The following is a 19,153-nucleotide window of genomic DNA, read 5'->3' as shown; positions in this document are numbered from 1 at the left end:
TTTATTATTCTACTCGTGTTGTTTTTTCTGCACAATTCATACATCTCAAGCTAGATAGTGGGAGCTTTTTGAAAATATTTAAAATTTTACTTTGTAATGGCAACATGCCAATCAATTTATTGAAATTACCAAGCAACATGATCCCCAGACACTTCCAAGTACAAAGACTACATGGACGGCAATTCTCCCTTGTAAAAAAACCCAAAAAAACCCACCTACGTGTGAGGCATTAGAGTTTGTATTAACAAGTATTTTTACAGTCATAGCTTGAAAATCCCTCCAGACTTTGCTTGGTCTGATTAAACAGTTTACCATCGTTATACACCATGACAAAATGTGTGTCACCCAACCTGGTTTTCATGCACTATATATTTTAAACTTGTAACATGAAAGTTTTCAATTCACAAGCATTTTAGATCAAATCACTTCACAGTGGCAGTTTTGTCTCAGTCAACCACATTCAAGAGATTCTCTGCTATAAGAGAATTTAGCAGTCATGCTTTAATTTAGCACATTAAGACTTGCATCTGTCATGTGCACATGAAAATGAACTTTACACTTTTGACAGCCCCTTAAATCTCTCAATTGTTTTTAGTGTTTGTGATTCAAGAGTTTGTCATATAAACTGGTACACTGGACAATAAAATTTGTATTCTGCCATCCTGTTCACCAGCAAAAGAGTTTAACTAAATATGAGTATGTACAAAATACATAAATCTGAAAAAGGAACAATGCTTTGTAGCAGATTCAGGTACTAAATTTAATCTGCTGGAGAGAAAAAAAACAGCGAAACCCACAATCTATGACAAATTGACCAACACAGGCTTATTGGTATCCTCACAGATGTGCACGCAAAAACATACACCATAGGAATATATAAAACATAATAAAGATATGAAATTACTACATACGAGAGAATATGACATCAAAAATGTATGCGCTGATATTGATTCAGTTTTTATCTAGTGGAAATGTAATATTTGGACCACAGGTAGGCCGAAATAGTTTAACCTGAATTCACTTTAAAGCTTCACACTTGAACAAGGATTATATATTTGTATTAAGATCAACACATAAAAAAAAAGCCCTAATATATTTTATTTTCTCTATTAAATGTTATGCCATTAAAAGTTACAAATTCTTACATTTCAGTTTCAGCACATTAAGGCTGTCAGTTGTCATCAAGCCAAAATGTAATTGAAAACAGATTTTAAATGGAGTACTATTTAAGCAACTAAAGCGTATTTTTAACTGCATTATAGGGAAAAAAAAAAGTTATACGTGCTTATAAATCAACATATGAATGAATCCCTAAAAAAATAAATAAAAATACACTAAAATATCCTTTTAAACCAATTTAAAACCAATTTGAATGTACGAATGTATTTAAGGAGTTCTGTATCCAGATGAATTACTATTTGTACCCTACGGCCTGTTTCTCGTTAAAGATCAGTCATAATGAAATAATTGTTAATAATGATTAATGGAAGCTTAAGCCTGTCCAGTAGATGGCGCTGCCTTGCTGCACTTCCGCCTCGGGTGCAGCCGCGCGAGTGCAGGTAACATGACGGTACCGCCTCTGCTGTCGGTCCAACCAACTTGGACAACATGCCGCGTTCAAACAGTCAAGTCACACCGCTGCAACTTTCCATCTGCGCCAGGATTTAAAGGTTTATCCGGAGACACGTGGTCGACGCTGAATCCTGGGACCTGAAATGCGGACTCACCTGACACCTGGTTTCTAGGTCCGGGAGAAACCCCAACTTCCAAAGCGGCTTGTTTTTTTTTTTTTTTTTTTTGGGGGGGGGAGATCTTTTATCAGGGATTTGATTGAAATGGGTGTGCTGTGGACCAACTGCCTTTTCCTCCTGGCGTGTTGCTGTGGATCAGGACTCGGGAGTCCAAACAAATGCGATGAAGTGCGCAAAGTTTTCCAACTCAGGCAAATTGGACCAAATCAGTTGCTGCCTTTAAGTCCCAGACCAGGTAGGTTGAGAGTTTTTCCTCCAGACTGAGCTGCTCAATCCTCATAAAAAAAACAAAACACGCGCAGTAATGCAATTATTTCTTCCTTTGCATCTTCATGGTAACCAATCAACACACCAAAACCCTGATAGAGACAAATTCAACACATCATCTTCCCGTAGAGCTCATTAACTGCTCTGTAGCCTTTAACCTGTCATTTTCTGGCTTCTTTATGTGTTCTTTGTAGTCGCAAAACACACCCTTTAGACACATTTCAAGGGTGTGTGTGCAGTTATTATAATAATAGAGGGACGCACTAAAAGCTGAACACGGCATCTTTTTGTGAGACTCTTGCATCTTTAGAGAAAATGTTGTATCCTATGTCATCAGTTACTGAAATAATAAAACTCATCTGGCCATTCCTTTTTTTACAGTCATATATTTGAACACTAATATGTTCAGCGGCATGTCTGGTTCATTATGAATGTTTTCTTTGTGCTGGTTTGGAGAAATATATATATTTTTTATTAATTAATTGGAATTATTAATACTTCTGGAACAAAACATCCTTTAAAAGATACCGCTCACTGTTCACTGAATTATTAACAGTTCATGGGCTTGTATAAATCATGCTGGTTTAACAAGTGATAGGAGTAACTAAGTTCATTTACCCAAGTACTGCATTTAAATGCAATTTTGAGGTACTTCATTTGAGTATTACAGTCCAGCACATTTCAGAGGGAAATAGTGTACTTTCTACTCCATTACTAGAATTTGACAGATAATTACTGAATATTAGTGGCTTACAACCTTTTTAGTATTTGTTCTCTCATGAAAATCAGTGTAGTTGGGTCACATTTCAGATTTGTTAACAGCTCCACCAAATAGTGATTTTTATTTTATTTTTTTTTCCCCTCTAAGCTTCTCACATGGTTTCATTTTGATATTATCCAATATCTCTCCAAAAATTTAAGAAGAGAAAGAAAGTCCAAAAACTGAAAACAGACTTATGGCTTGAATCTTTGTTTCTTTCTTCTTTCCTCTGCCAGTAATAATCTGATCCCTCAGATTGATCTGCTGACCCTGGATATAAAGTACTGTAGTTCAAACTAGCTCCACCTGCAGCAGCTACAGCAGAATTATGCTGCTTACACACAGATGCTCCAGTATTATAAAATCATATCTCAGTCAGAGGGAACAATACTTTAACCACATTTTGGAGGTTATATGCACTTTTACAGGGTTCTCAGAAGGTTTCTAGAGGGTGTAGGTGCTGTGTTAGCAATGTAGGGTGGTGGGCAGTTATTTGACTAAAAACTATGCATTTTTGCACAATTTTTGAGTATTATCATGACAATATTTATTTAAAAATGAACTGTGAAATAAAAATAATGATCTCCAAACACTGGCAAAGCAAAGCTCATAGTGAAGCTATATATAGTGGCTTAAGTGGGGCACCTAAGTGTTCTAATGGTAGGAAAAACCCTGCTTTTACTTTAGTAGAACTTTTAATACTGGACTACTTCTTCTTCTAATGGGCTATTTTCTTTTTGCTCTTTGGCTCTTTTACATACTAACATGAAACTGGGAACTAAAGCTGCTGAGATTACTTGTTGGTCGTGATGAAAAAATAAGTCAGCTCTCCTCCCTCCTTCGGGTGTTTACAGCAGATAAGTGGCTTTCAGGGATAAACAGGAATTATTTTGTGTAAAGTTAGGTAAACTAGGCCTCACTTAACTTTCTGAACGCCACCCATGGTAATTCTGTACACGATTTGGATGGAATTATGGCTGTGCATATTTCATGGAGCCCGTCATTGACTGCTGCTATTGCTGCTGCTGCTCTGTGCTCTTTTTGGAAAAGTAAATCCTAATGGTGTTGACTGCCATCCTGCCACAAACTGCTCCCTATAAACTTCATCACCCCCTTCCCCTGCTGCTGCAAGGAAACCGACTCAATTGACAGAAAACCCTCAAATACCTCCTAAACCTCTAAATAACCCTTATAATGCCATCACCACTCCAGCCCCTTAAACCAGCCCATGTTGCTGTGTGGTGCAGTTTCATTGCAGAGTTGCAAACTGAAAAACACTTTCTGTCAGATAGACAGAGTGCAGCTGTGGAGGACTCCTCTAGATTAAGCGATGATAAGCTGCTGATTCAGTGGCTACTAACTCTGTAAAAACACTGACTACTGTTTAAAACTATACCACTGTTGACCTCTCTGGCAGCCTCACACACCTTTTAAGGCCAAACACATCTTGACGTTGGAAAGATGTAAATCGTTTCCTTGGTAGATTCAGATTTAAGCCCTGAAATACATCAGATGTTGTAATGGGAGCGGTACAGTCATGTATGATTGAGTCTAGGTGTGTGAAAAATAGCCCCCAGAAATTCCAAGAATCTGAAAGAGAGCCGTTTCCATGTTTGATGCTGCCTGTCTGATAAGAGGTGCCAAACAGCTTTCAGGTCAGAACACAGCAAGTCAGAGGTCTATCGCCTCGGCCAACAGCGCTGCCGTCTGAGGCGTTGGAAGTGGGAATAGTTTGGGGAAGCGTTTAGGTTAGAAAAGCAAGACCCGGGGCGCTTTCATGTTGTCTTATCTGCGAGACTTTGAATTCCTCCACGTGTGCCATCGCCTGCTCTGCTTCCCTCCTCACTCCTGAACCTCGCGGTGAGCTGATAGCGTCTCACTCTGCCTGGGCATGTCTTAGACACTCCTGCAGAGTTTTGGGTCGCTTTTAAGATGTTTTGATTGTCCCGTATGTGTGCAGGTTGCTGTAGTGGAAAATTCAACACATCAGTTGAGTGGGGCGATAAAGCTTTGACACACATCTTCCCACAGGATCTAGATGTCTCAGTTGTTTCGCTCCACTAAAGCATTTTTTAACTTGAACTTTTAACTGCTAGAAAAACAGGAGTATAGTTTGTCCTTTTAAGTGATGCTTCAGGGATATCTGCCCGCATTAAAGCTGAAATGATTCATATTTACCACAATCACCTGATGATGTTTGACACGTATGATATTTCTTGATAATACCCAAAAATTTTAAAAAGTAGGCGTGTTATTCTTTCACATGTCAACATGGACCTCTGTGGCTTTTGATGATACGATATCATTGTTTTTCCACGCTAGTAGTGTTTCTATTTGATAGAAATATACAGTGTGTCAGCCAATCACTTCAGTCCATACTGACATATAATGTAGGCATTTTAAAACTTAGTTTTCATGGTTCCCAAAGGATAAAATCAACTGACTTCAGTAAGGCCCTGACTTTTCTTCATCTGTCACCAACAGGTTGACATTCATGGCTTTTAGTCAAATGTCTCAACAATTGGAAATATTGACCCGCAGCTGGATTCAGACCTTCATGTTTCCCACAAAGATTTGCCCAGTACTTTGGCTTACGACCAAATATCTGCAGAATTCAGCATACAGTTCACAACATGACTGGTGCTGTAAGGTCAGACGAGACACTTATTCATACCTTCGGGCACTTTCAGGGTGTCAAATCCACCTGACACGCTTGTCTCTGGAATGTGAAAAGGAAAGTGGAGCCCCCTGAGGACACCATGCAAATCCATAACCCCAGTTTATGCCTTCCATGTGTTTTCTTTAGATTTGAGGCCCTCAGGTGTAAGGATTTGTTTCCCTGATAAGAAAAAAAGTATACATGGTGGTGATTGTTTAAAATCTCAACGGTGTAGGATGTTTATTTTGACGGAAAAAACCCCCAAATTTTCCAATCTTCAAAAAAAAAAAAAAAAAAAAAAAAAAAGATAGCTGTAATCTAAATGAATAAAAGCTAGTATCTGTTATTTTAAAGTATATTGATGTCCTAATCTGATTTCTGTGACGAAATGTATGGAAACACGTGAGCGACACAAACTGTTGCTGTCTAGTCATATTAAAATGGAAAAAGATGTAAATGTAGCTGCTGTGCTTCTTAGTTTTGTCCCATTCGAATCCTTTCCATCATGTTTCAAGATCATGACATTTCACCTCGATTCCTCTTAGGTTCAGACCTTCAGGTGTGCACGTCCAAGAACCTGACCTGCTGCACCAAGAAGATGGAGGAGAAGTACCAGGTGGCGGCCCGGAGAGACATCCAGAACCTTCTCCAGACGTCCAGCTCCAGCCTCAAGTTCCTCATCTCGCGCAACGTGGCGGCTTTTCAAGGTAACAGTTCAATTTCTTTATGTGTGTTCTGGCGTCATTGTTGTGACTTCATAAACGCATGCTGAGTGCAGAAATCACGATAATATGCATGCGTGGACGTTTGTGTGTATTTCTGAGCTCAAGTATAAATTTAGGGTTTTGTGTGGGTGCTGTAAAAACAGGGGATGAGTCAGTGTGTGTGCAGTAAGGCTCCACTTCAGAGCAAACAGAGCAGGGTCTGTCTTCCTTCCAGATCTCCCAAGACCATCTGATCTTCAGATTAGATTGACTGGCTGTTCTTGTTAGAGACCTGGGGGAGTGGTCTGCGGGGGGGGGGCAGACGTCTGCCAGGGATATGTACTGGAGGTGTCCTGCCACATTGGACCCTCAGAATAAACAGTTATCCGATCATAGACACATCTTAAACAGTCTGAAGTGGACGGCCGTCCCCGAGTTTGTGTTGTTTTCCATTCCTCTCCATCCTTTCAATCGGCAGTGACGCACAGGTAGCGACTTGCCTTTCTCTCTCTCTCTGAACTCTTCTTGTCCAGTGTACGATGTTTCTCTCCCACTCTGGCTGATAGCAATCATATGATGGCTGGAATGGGTGGGCAACAAATAGAGAGCTTATGAGTTGAATGTACAGTCTCAGACATGTCATTAAGCCAATTCACTTTAACGATGCCTCTGAGTTTAAAGACGTGCTGTTATCCTCCTGCTAAACTCCAATGATTTATAGGAGAGTCTCGCATGATCACAGTGTTTTCGTTGCGGTTTGCAGGGGCAATGCCCTGTTTCTGTCCTCAGATGTTTGGAGTGTCTGTTCAGGCTCTGAAGCTGAAATAAAATACTTAGTTTAGAGTCTGTCCTGGAGTTCATGAAACACGGCACACCTAAAATATTGTTCAAACAAAGTTGCCGGCATTTTGAAAAGACAAGCTTGGTGCCATCAGCTTCTTTACCGTCTCTGCGGCACTCATCCCGAGTCAATTAGTGTCCACAGAAGACGTAAATCTTTAAAAGAAGGTCACAAATATATAATTTAAGTAAATAACTGCAGTTATTATTATATTATTATTATTATTATTATACAAGTCATATTTTGGACTATTTTCAGCAACAGTTTAATGCACATTTGCTGATCAAGTGAGTATTTATGGCAGCTGGAAGGTGAATATGGGATCAAACTAAAAATAAGCTAGTGTTGATATTCATGGTTGGGGAGGACAGCGGAACTCTGGCGTGAAGTATATTAGTCTCTGATCACGCAGGCAACATTTGTTAGTAGAATCAAGTTATTCTTGTTTTTTTGACAATGGGGGGAAATATAGAAAATCACTTTCTCGTAACAGTCTCAAGGTTTTGGTCACACAGGGCAGCAAGTCAAACAAAGCTGCAGGAGCTGCTAGCTGTTTGAAAATACACAGCAAAATGAGCAGCACTCGCACGGTTTTGTCTGTGGAATGGCAGCCAGTGAGCGCTGCTGCCAAACCAAACAGAGTTCCCCGTCAACACCGGCTCCCATCAGTCAACAAACACTGGTGGCTGCTTCCAGCATCCAGACTGCAGAACACAAGACACAGACATTAAGTAATTAAAGTCACAGCTGCTGTGTAACTGCTCTCAGTATTACATTTCAATCAAGTCATTATGAAGTGTTTCTTTTTTAAATTTTTTTTTTAAATGTAGACCAAACCAGGGCTGTAACTAACAGTGATTTGCATTATTCAGTAATCTGTTTTTCATGCTCTTGATTATTAGATCATTTGTTGGTCAGAATGCTAGAAAATAGTGAGAAATATCTCATTAGAATTTCTCAAAGTCTAACAAATGGTGTAAACCCGTACCTCCCCTCTTACACACACACACACACACACACACACACACACACACACACACACCCCATTGTATATTTACACGTTTTTACAGTTCCTTGAAAAATGGCTTAAAACAATCACTTAATTATAAAAATGTTGGCAATTAACTCAAGTTGTCAAAAGATGGATTCCGTGAGGAGTTTTCTTATTTATGTGAATCGTGTCTTGTAAATCTTTGGGATCTAATACATTTGTTGGGGGCCCCTAATGGTCGTCTGTGGTACTGCAGTTTAAGGCACTTCCGCAATGGCCTTATTTTTCAGACCTCCAATTTTACATACAGTCTATGGTTGTGTAGGTTTTTTTGCTTCTTCACTCATTTTTTTTGAAGCGTTGCGGTGTTTGTTGGCGCATTACCGCCACCAACTGTCGATCAGGTGCATAGCGCGAGGCAAGATCTGAACTGCACAGCGTGTTTTTGTGTGCTTGGTGATGCAACCAAAACGGAAACGTGTTCATAAAACCATCGCTCCATTACACCACCTGTCAAACACTCTACAGGATACTTTTAAATGTTTTTTACTTTCAGCTGTAATTTAAATATATCTCCCCTTATTATTGGTTAGATTAAGTAAAGAAATTACAATATATTAACTATGACAAATTAGGATGTTATTTCAATTAAATTACACGTGTACTTCAAACTAAACTACTGCTCTACACCTGTTCAATATTGTTTTGTGTTGCTATTGAGGTAAATCTGTGCTAATAAAAGCTGATACTTGTTCAAATGTTGTTTCAGACTTTTTGGCTCACGGTCTACAATGTCTGTTTATACACACACACACACACACACCCACACACACACACACACCCACACACACACACACACACACACACACACACACACACACACACACACCAGAACCACCCACGTGGCATTGTTCTGTTTGGCCGTAGATTCTTTAAGAGCCTTTGTCACATGAAGACTCGCTGTGGAACAATATGTATGGGAAGCACGGAGGGACAGAAATGCCTGGCAGCTCCTTAGATCTTAACGGAGTGGAAAAAAAGAACTGTTTTGCTGTTCATGTGCAGACATAAAAGAATCACAAGTCAAGCATTTAATCCCTTGTTCCTATCTAGAGAGTGTTCAATGATGCTGAATTAATGAGTGAATTGTTTCTCATTCATCTTGTGTGACTGTGGGTTTTGTTTTGGGTGTTTGGAGATTATAATGGAAGTGGAAGGGGGCCAACAACCTTATGGATTGTCTTTGAAATGAAATAAAATTTCCCGTTGACTTGCTGCTCTAAACGCTCCCGGTGTTACTGTTCTGCTTCACCATTCACAACGCTACTGTGGCGAACAGGAGACAGGAAATATTTATGTTTGACTGGGCGAGTGGGGGGTATGCAGAAACACGGGTACCATAGATGGAGTCTCCAAATGATTGGCGACCTGCACTGTAATTTGAGAGACAACAGTGAACAAGCAGAGTGTACTGTGCAGTGCATTACAACCACAGACCGGAAGAAGGATGAGTTAAAAGGGGGAAGGCTAATGTGGTCATTTGTTTTGTGCGAAGCCTTCAATTAGGCATCTTTATATGATGCAGCTGAAGGGAGAGGGGGATGAAGAAATCAGAGGAATGTATAACAGTCTGAAACACTCAGGAGACATCAAGAAATAAAACACCCCCATAAAATGCTATTTAAAATGTTTTCTCCCCGAGTTCTTGATGCTCTTGTTTTTGTGCTTGTAATGGGCCACAGTTAAAAAAAAAAAATCTTCAAGGGCATCTTTCATGTTAAAAACCACTCAATACTTTTAATGTAATGAGTATCACAAATAAGTGAATCAAGCGCTTGGGCTGTTAATTATGAGCAGAGCTTCAAAGCGCAGCTCATCCTGCGGTGACGGCCTATTACATTTTTTCTCTTTTCTTCAGAGAAATGTGCCACATTTCAATATCTCGTCCTCAAATGAACCCGATCGCTCCGTTTCAGGTCATTTCACAGCCAAACGATGGCTGTGCAACTGGGGTGCAAAAAAAAATAGAAGGCCTAAGTTGAGCTCACGCTGTCAGCAGACGATGTTTGAACTTTCATGCACATCACTTTTTCCCCCTCCTGCTCCCGGTCTGTCAGTAAGTCTCCGAGGACTGCATGCTTTCATTCACCGGTTGTGAGGCTTCTGCACTTTGTCCACACAACACACAAATATGCAGCCTGCTGAGCTGAGCTTCAGGGGAGATCTTTTTTCATCCCGCGCAGGTTTGTCTTACATCCATGGCAACCGACCTGTGCAATCCCAGCGCCCCGTGGGGCAGGACTCAAATAAAACTCCAACAGAACCCACCATGAATCAGCTGTTGAGATGCCTGAGAGAGCGTCTGAAGGAGGGCCCGCTCAAATCTTTAGCAAAATGCTCTGAGATCACCAGATCAAAGGAGTGCCCTCCTCTGGGAGAAGCTTTGATTCGGGGGAACTTTCTGGAAAGTAGCCTTGCACTGAGTTGAAGGATACTCCGGTTTGTTTCAGGAATATAATCAGGAATTTTTAATAACTCCCTGCTTGTCTGGAAGTCTGTCATGGTTCAACTGAACCTGAATTCAGTGATAACTTGAAACTTGGACCCATGTGGACAATTTATGGCTGATTAATGCGTCAGCCCCAGGTTACCCGCGAGGCTGCCTTCCTACAAGGGAAAGCTTGGCCGGTAACAGATGTTTCCGTTATTTATTTATAACGTCTCTGACGAGGCATAGTTTGAGGGATTTTTATTTTTTTTCCTTTCTGCAACTAAACGACTAATGAAAACTTAGTTGACTGAGACTTTTCTCATCAGCTATTTGGTGGCAACCCAACATACAATGGTGGATGAAAATGTTTTAAGACTGCTCCTGTTGCACACAAACAGTACGCAGCTCTGTAAAATGCATTAAGCAAGGGGAAGCTACAACCTTTGTTACGTGTGTAATTCAAGTGCTGGTGTTGATCGAGCTACAAAACGTAGTCGTGTAGGTTAAAGCTTCCTTCCTCCCTCCTCCGTACATGTGATGGCGCTGCGATCTGGTCGTGCAAAACGGTCTCAGAACCTTATCTTACCTAACCTCATCCATGCCTGCCCTTAGTTGGGGTATCACTTTAATTCACATATTTGTGTGCAGTTACATCACATGTTAGCCTAAAACGAGTAAGCAGGATAGTTTTTGATTGTGACCCGTTAAAAGAATAATTTGCTGTTTTGGGATATTTTCCTTCACTTTTTTCCTGAGAATTCGATGAGAAGAACAAATCCACTCGCATACCTGTCTGTTGAAATATGAGGCTACAACCTGTTAACTCGCCTCCGTATGAACTTCTTTCCAAAGATAAACAACTTCGTCTGCATTTTTAGAACATGGAGAATTGTAAGATGGATACCACATCTGTTCTTTAAGTACTGAGTCAGAGGCTAAACTATCATTGAAGAACTGGCCCGGTTTAAATCTTCCTCTCAACACACCAAAAGCCCACAAATTAACACATTATATCTCATATTTAATCCATATATACATATATACAAATGCTGTGCTGCAGAGATTGCGGCCCTGCAGCTGTCATTTTTACACGTGTTTGTTTGTGGCTTAACCACAGATACAATGGGTTGATTAGTGAGCTTTAGAGGTGTTGATAGGAGGATTTGAGGCATACTAGCGGTTCCTCCGTGCTCTCAGATTTTATGCAAAGATAAGCAGTGACATGCAAAGACATCAGAGTGGTGTCGACCACTTCTCACTCTGGAAAAGGCTTAAAACTAGAAGGAAAACAAGTGTATTCATTACAAATATTTAACAATTACTTTAGGGGAAGTAATGCATGTTTGTGCTGTAAATGCAGACTTATTTCACAGAAATCCTTCATGCAACATTTCATGAAAACAAAGACAAAATTTTTTTTAACAACATGAGGACATAAAGAACTAGACAGGGCACAGTAAAAATAGTTTTATTTCAAAAAATATCTCTATATTCATCCTGAAGCTTCCACCAGCACTACATGTCCATTTGATGAGCAAGTTGAAAGCGTCTGTTATAAACTTAATTCTCCTGTTACTTGAACGTCTGTGCTGTGAAGCTGTTGTGACCATTAACACTCTGCGGGTTGTGGTCTTCCTTCCAGTCAGTGTGTCATTTTGGTTTCCAGCCTGGGAAGAAAAAAAAAAGATTTCTAGTCAGCAGGAGACGGAGGAATCCAGCAGACTCGGTCAGTCAGTCTTTGCTTTCTTTGTGATTGCGAGCTACTGTTTTGTAAGCAACACGAGTGGCATGACGTGTGAGATTAAACGGACTGCTGGTGTCACTGAAGTAGAAAACTACTCTGTTGGTCTCAGGACTTGTGATTTGCACTCATAGATGCTAATTGTGTTTCTATTTACCAGCTTTAAAAGGATCCACTGCCCATCTTTTACCGTTTGAACTGAAACAAGGAGCCTAGTTGAATGGCAGCGGCCACACAGCTTGACTGAGAGGAGACTACAGTCAGCTGTCAAATTAGTACAACGCGCTCTGTGCCAAACAAGGGGCTCTCGGTGAGGGGGTGGGAGGGTACATAAATTCTGGTTACGTCCAGTGGAGTCACTCATCGGTTGGCTAACGCCCATTTAAACCACAACATCCTGGGTTTCAATCCTATAAAAGAATATTTTTAATGTGATCGGAAAAACAGTCAGTCAGCCACAGCTAGTCTTCAAATATGTCGACCTCTTAGGTACATCCAGTGGCATTCAGACTTTGAGAAGGATTTGACTAGAACGGGGAAACGAGGGTTTTTGTGAAACCCTGGAATGTGTAACTCTACACCGAGTTTGTGCCAGAACTTATGTCACAAGGAAATATTCAAGGATGTGGATAGCAGGGTTCTGTCCTATAAAAACCATGTATCTGCAAAAAAACCTCTGTGACTTTGTATTTTTCAACACATCCAGCAGACTTTTAAATGGTTTATTTAGTTTAAGAAAGAGAATTAACAAATATGGAGAACTATAATTTACTTGGGTAGTATCTGCCTGTTGCTGTTTTGCTGAAAACCTTGATTTATCTCATTTATTTATGCTACTCTATTGAGTCTGTATAGATTATGAACCCACTATGACTCTCATTGAAGCTTCTAGAGGCTGGATTGCCAGTTGGACAACTTCCCTGGGATCCTTCAGAGCTTCCAAGTCTTTCATATTCACCAGGTTCTTTTGGGCCTTATGGCAGGTCCGGTGTTATTTTGACCTGTTTTTTAGAGAGACTTTGTTCAAAAGTCACATGGTGTTGGATAATAACAACTTTAGAGCCCCAAACTAATAATAGAAAAGATAAAGACTTAAAAAATAACATGTATTTACTATCAAAGGTTATATCCTTATATTACTCATTTATTTTGTCTTGTGGGGGACATCTGTGGGCAAGAGAATAAATCACGGCAATTACTGTGGTTGCCATTGCTCTCCATAATCAGCTTGTAGTTTGTCATTATGCGCTGATAATAAAACTAAACTGCATCAATAAAATAAAATATTTGTGCCCCCTCATGACATTTTCAGTGTATTTGACAGTTGAAACATGAGCAGGTCCAACTCCAAAATCTGATATCTTCTTTGAGACCAAGTTGCTCTTAGTTTGATTTGCATGTTGCAAGCGATGGCCTGTTTGCTAATAACTCGCGTCTCTTTTCCACTGCAAACAGAAACAGAAGTCTGAATTTAGGGTGAACACACTTCTTCTGCACCCAGTTAAATATTCCTGTGTGACGACCAGGCTGCTCTTTCAGGGATGTCGTGCAAAAAGGTGTTCTCAAAGCAGTGCTGGAGCAGCCACCACATTTTTAGCTGTTTTGTCACAATCCACATTTCTGAAAGAATTTCAAGAAGCTCAAAACAGTAACTTCTGACCAAAGACAGATATTGTGCTGTGACCGGCCCTGAGCAGCACTGCATCACTGACTACAGTAACACAGTGTTTGCTTCCAGTAAAGTTTCTATGTTGGTCACAAATTGGCTGCTCGCTCAGTCAGGGAAAATATGCTGCTTTTTATAGGTCTCTGCATTTTAGGATCTTTTGTCTTGGAAATTAACATTCCTCATGTTTTTCTGAAAAACGACAGGCTGTCTCGCGTAGAAGCTGCTTTTTTGTTTTATCATCTCAAAAGTTATGCTACTAGTTACAAAAAAACCCACCTGATACTACAATCTAAGAGGTAAAATGTGTCGGTTTTAGACTTTGATTCTGTCCAGTAACTTGGTAGTCCATAAAATACCATCACAGTGATGTATTTGAAGCTTTTCTAGCTAAAAAAACACTTTGAAGATTGCAGAGATGGTAAAGTCAGTGAGCTGGTGTTTGCTTCACCACTTTTGGTCCAGACTGAAATATCTTAACTGCATTTTTATTTCAGACATTCATGTTCCCCTCGAATGAATCCTAATTACTTCGGTGGACTCTTGGCTGATCAATTTTTACTTATGCTCTAAAATATATCAATATCTACTGAATGAATTGGCCCAAAGATCTGAGTGAACCGTCTCTGCAGTGTTTGAATGGATTGCCATGCTGTGATATTTGGATCAGACATTCATGTCCCACTCAGGATGAATGGAAATAGGTTTTGTGATCCCTTAACATTTAATCGATAGCCCCTTTTCCACCGACGGTACTGGCTCGGCATGACTCTACTCGCTTTTATTTGGTTTCTGTTGACGGTGCATGTTACCTGGTACTACTTTTAGGAGTTTCCAAGCGAGCTGAGGCATTATTAAAAGGTGACGTGAAATCACCGCAGACCACAAGCTTCCACAGTGCAGTTACTCTCTCTCTCTCTCTCTCTCTCTCTCTCTCTCTGACGTTTGTGTCCTTTCCCTCCTCCTCCGGTAGCAGCTTGTCGCACAGGTAGATCAATTTATCCTCGAACACTCTGAGGTTTTAGACTCGGTGAGTGTTTAATGAAGCCGGTCTTGAGTCAAACTCTGTTCCGTCACTGATATGTCTTCACCCACTGAAAACAACGAAGCGGAGGCTGAGGCAGGCTGTAGGTACAATCTGCAGTAGAAAAACAAAATCCAGAGATACCAAAAGCAAGTAGAGTTGAGTAAAGTAGAGCCCGTACCATCAGTGGAAATGCAGCTGATAAGACCATCTTCAGATCAAATGTTTATTTTGCCTGACTCCTGCATGGCACTCTTGTAAGACTACTTGTTTAAAGCTAAATGTCAAAGTTAGCATGCTTACCTCAAAGCACCCCTGCGCCTAGCAAGAGCTTCCCTGGGCTGCTACCATTGCTGTAGCCTTGGGGCCTTGTTGTTCCACCTCAATAGCAAACCATCGGTCGCCACATGAAGAACACTCTGATGTTTTTGTCACACAAGTTATGAGTGTATCTTTTTATGTGGGGGATGAAAGATGGGAATAATTCTCGCAAACAGACCGACTGCGGCGGTAACCAACCTTGGTAGATGAATGCGTGATGAATACTTGCTGAACTTGAATGCACTGAGTGGTGGTTGGATTTGTTTGACGATTTCATAGGTTAATTCTCACAACTGGCCTTCAAATCTTTTCCAACCTGGTCTCTGCTCTTTGGTGTGGGACCTTTCATTTCACAGACTCTTTGTCTACCAGGTCTACAGCCGTCCCTTCTTTGTTGTCAGTCGTACAAGAGGAGCGTTAATGTGTGTGTGTGTGTGTGTGTGTGTGTGTGTGTGTGTGTGTGTGTGTGTATATATATGTCAGCCATCGCAGGGGCCTCTCCTCGAGATTCCCACAGAATTTGAGCTTGGCTTTGTGATTCAAGGCTGGACAGTTGATCCAGGGGAGGACAGAGGGTGAAAAAGAATGCAAAGAAAAAGAAGAATGAGCGAGTGAAGGAGAAAAAGTTGGGAGGATGCCAGGCTCCATTGAAAGTCTTTGCACAGTGTTTGAAGTCAGAGGATGAGGATTTAGAGGGAAGCAGGATTATTCAGAGTCAATACCCTTCAACAATCCCAGCGTTTGGGCTGCTGCAAAGAAACAATGTAGTCAGACTAACTGTGGCTGTTTTTCCCTCCGTCATCTATTGCAGCTCCTGCGTCGGACAAGCTGGTTCGCAAGGCAGCTTTTTTTCATCTCGGTACCTTTCTCTCTTACAGGAATTTGTTAAAAACATTTACGTGTTTTCTGACAGAGTTCGATGAGAAGATCGATACCTCTCTCAGATCTGTTCAATGTTAGGTACAACCAGCAGCTGAGTGTGAAGCTGAAGACCCCCTGAAACAGGGACACAGCCTGCCCTGGCTCTGCCCAGGAGAACAAAAACAGCTCACTAATTAGCACACTGCATGTCGTTGGTCTAATCCATTCAACACGAAGTGTTAAAACGAGAACTTGCCATTTTTCAGGGGTAACTTGTTGAACCTTTTCTGGTCTGGAAAGAGTCATTTTTTGGAGTTTCAGCTGCTTGTTCACAGCCAAGAACGAGCGTGACACATAACCTCCAATAAAACTGCATTTTCTTTTCTTTTTTACACTTTGTCCTCTTTAAAAAAAAAAATTGAGACAGAATGTGCTAATTAGAAACATTTAGAGCCAGGCTGGCTGTTTGTGCCGATGCTTCCAGTCTTTGTACTGGTTGTCTTGTAGTTTTACATGTAACAAACGGATACAAGAATGGCATCAATTTGACCTCGCACTCAGCAACAAAGTTAATGACTGGATTATTGAACTATGACATCACTAGCAAACCATTACTCCCCACGTAAAGAGCACTCTTGGGTCTTTTTGTTTAACATAAAGTTATGAGTGTTTTGTTTTTATTCACGGGAGCTTTTCTGCAGGATCATGTGCTGTAGCTGCATGTCTTCTCTCTCAGATTGTTATTTTCGTTTGGTTTTAGACTTTAGAACCACAGAAACCTACAGCATGTAAATCGCCCTTTTATATTGTCTTTATCCATAAATAACCTTTTTATAACCAGCATCCTCATCTGACATCCCAATAAAAACCCTTGAGTGCTGTTGCAGTGTCAAACAAGAAGCGAATTTGTGTGTGTGTGTGTGTGTGTGTGTGTGTGTGTGTCTGTGTGTGTGTGTGTGTGTGTGTGTGTGTGTGTGTGTGTGTGTGTGTGTGTGTGCGTGTGTGTGTGCGCACGTGTGTGTTCAGTCTGCTGTTGCTCATGAGATTGATTTCAGTTGACACACTTCTTCAAATCCTTGACTATTATTGTGTCCCGGAAGTGGACATCAGCAGTCACACTCCCTTGCCAACATACAGGCGCACCCTGAATTTCTCGGTCTTACATTTTGTCTCTGTCTCTTTTAAACACACACACACACACACACACACACACACACACACACACACACACACACACACACACACACACACACACTGCACTGCAGCCACTCACTGCATAGAGATGAGCCCTAAAAATACACACACTTGTCAGCACTTTACGTTGTTTCCTGTATGCCCGTTTGAAATGGAGATTTATGGCTGCTGGCTGTTGTCTTAAGGCCATTTTCTAGATTAGATGATACAGCGCGCTGCTAAACAGGACCTGTTTATGACAGATTTACACCCCTTTTCTTCCTAGTAGAGGTTTACATCGTGTTGAGCGCTGTGGAGACCAGCAGGGTAATTTTCGAGCATGATGTTTGAGCAGGAGAGAGGAGAGTGCAGCTAAAAAAAACTTACAACAGTTAGCAGTGTTCAGCAGAGACTGAGCTGACACTCATGGCTCTCCTCTCAAACTATGTTACTTTGATTTGGTGGTATGTTAAGTGAGTGGTTTGGGCCATAATGGGCTCTTTTTCTGGAAGTCGGTCTCAAGTTAAACCAGGATTCTTTAAATAATTTGGATGTCCAGTTTGAGGGTAAACCAGACGTGAATTAGGGTTGCAGTCTGGTACATCATTTGACTAAGAAAAATGACTTTCTGTGCCTGATGCTAAAGAAAAACTGCTAAGATTTCACCACAAACTCACTGCAGTTCAAATGAAAACATCAGTGTGATTCATTGTTTTGCTTGCAGCTCACCAGGACAAGTTTCTTTGGATTGTGATTCTCTGTTTCGCTGTAGCTGTTTTGAGAAGACAAATCACTTTCTCTGTCAGTCAGATGGAAGGAAGTATTTCCTAAGTAAGGAAGGAGTCCTCTGGGATTAGGCCGTAGTCGTCTGGGCGATGAAATCTTAAACACAGCTACACACCAAGCCTACTGTCTGCTCCCGCTCTCCCCTCGTACTCTCTTCCCCCTCATCCTGTCCTTCTCCCATGCATGGCAGATATAATGGCATGATTGTTCTGCTTATCAGTATCTTTATTAGCATCCTGGCATGAGTGACAAATGAATGTTGTTTTTATAGCTGGGAGTCTAGAGTCCGATGGTCTGTTCAGTACATCCGATAACTTGATATAAATATTATAATCCCTCTGATTAGTCCCTTGGAAATATTGTTTCCTTTAGTTGTTTTGTTTTTGCTCATTCTCACACATTTATGATGGCATGATAGTTTTTACATGCATACGCCACACAATGTGAGAAACTTTCATTGATATTAGCTGACCTGCTCTCAGGCTTGTTCACTCACAATACTTTAAACGCCACAAAAGACGAAAATGATTTTACTGGGCTTTATTCTGTCATAAAGTATATATATCATATACTTCTAATTATAGAGTTGTTAATAAGACTTTTTACACCATCACCCTAACCTTTCGACAGCATGCATTTTTCCACTAGTTGCTGACATAAACGAAACAATAAATTGATTGAAATAATTAAAAAAAATTGTGCGGTAAGTCTTTGTTTATAGTCCTTGTTGCAGACCCTAGAATCAACGAACCATCCAGGTTTGTCCAAATTCATGTCAACACCAGAGTGACTGCTGTCCACGCTACACTTTTTAAATAAAATGATAATAATCGTAGAGGCATGCAAATTGTGGTTAGCCTGGATTTTACATTGCCATTAAAGTGTAAATCTGTCATTGTGAATGACAATGTTCCCCCCTGCTGTGACAAAATGAAATGACAAATGAAGTTTGTACTTTGAAGGTTATAATTGGTGCTTACAATCTGCAAATGTAAAGTCTCTCTTAATGTTTGATTTGTGAATATGTAAAACCTACAAAAGAAAGGTACATATAGTTAATATCTCGCCAGTTGTCAACCACAGATAAAATAGGAATTACTGGACATTAAATGTCATC

The 19,153-nt window shown here is 40.6% G+C and overlaps 1 protein-coding gene across 1 annotated transcript in view; it reads left to right on the top strand.

Annotated features, from left to right (window-relative positions):
• The first annotated feature begins 1,800 nt into the window (after positions 1–1,800).
• The window catches only part of gpc5a (glypican 5a), a 122,258-nt gene continuing 104,905 nt past the window's right edge, over positions 1,801–19,153 (top strand). The window contains exons 1-2 of the mRNA XM_069173365.1: positions 1,801–1,986; positions 5,983–6,144. Of these exons, the coding sequence (XP_069029466.1) occupies positions 1,836–1,986; positions 5,983–6,144 (313 nt within the window). The 5' untranslated portion in view covers positions 1,801–1,835. The remainder of the gene's footprint in view (positions 1,987–5,982; positions 6,145–19,153) is intronic.

This window comes from Embiotoca jacksoni, unplaced genomic scaffold (assembly GCF_022577435.1).
Source record: "Embiotoca jacksoni isolate LCO1_2020_lvr unplaced genomic scaffold, fEmbJac1.0.p SCAF_6, whole genome shotgun sequence".
Classification (NCBI taxonomy): Eukaryota; Metazoa; Chordata; class Actinopteri; family Embiotocidae; genus Embiotoca; species Embiotoca jacksoni.
This window is presented reverse-complemented; position numbering and strand designations above follow the sequence as displayed.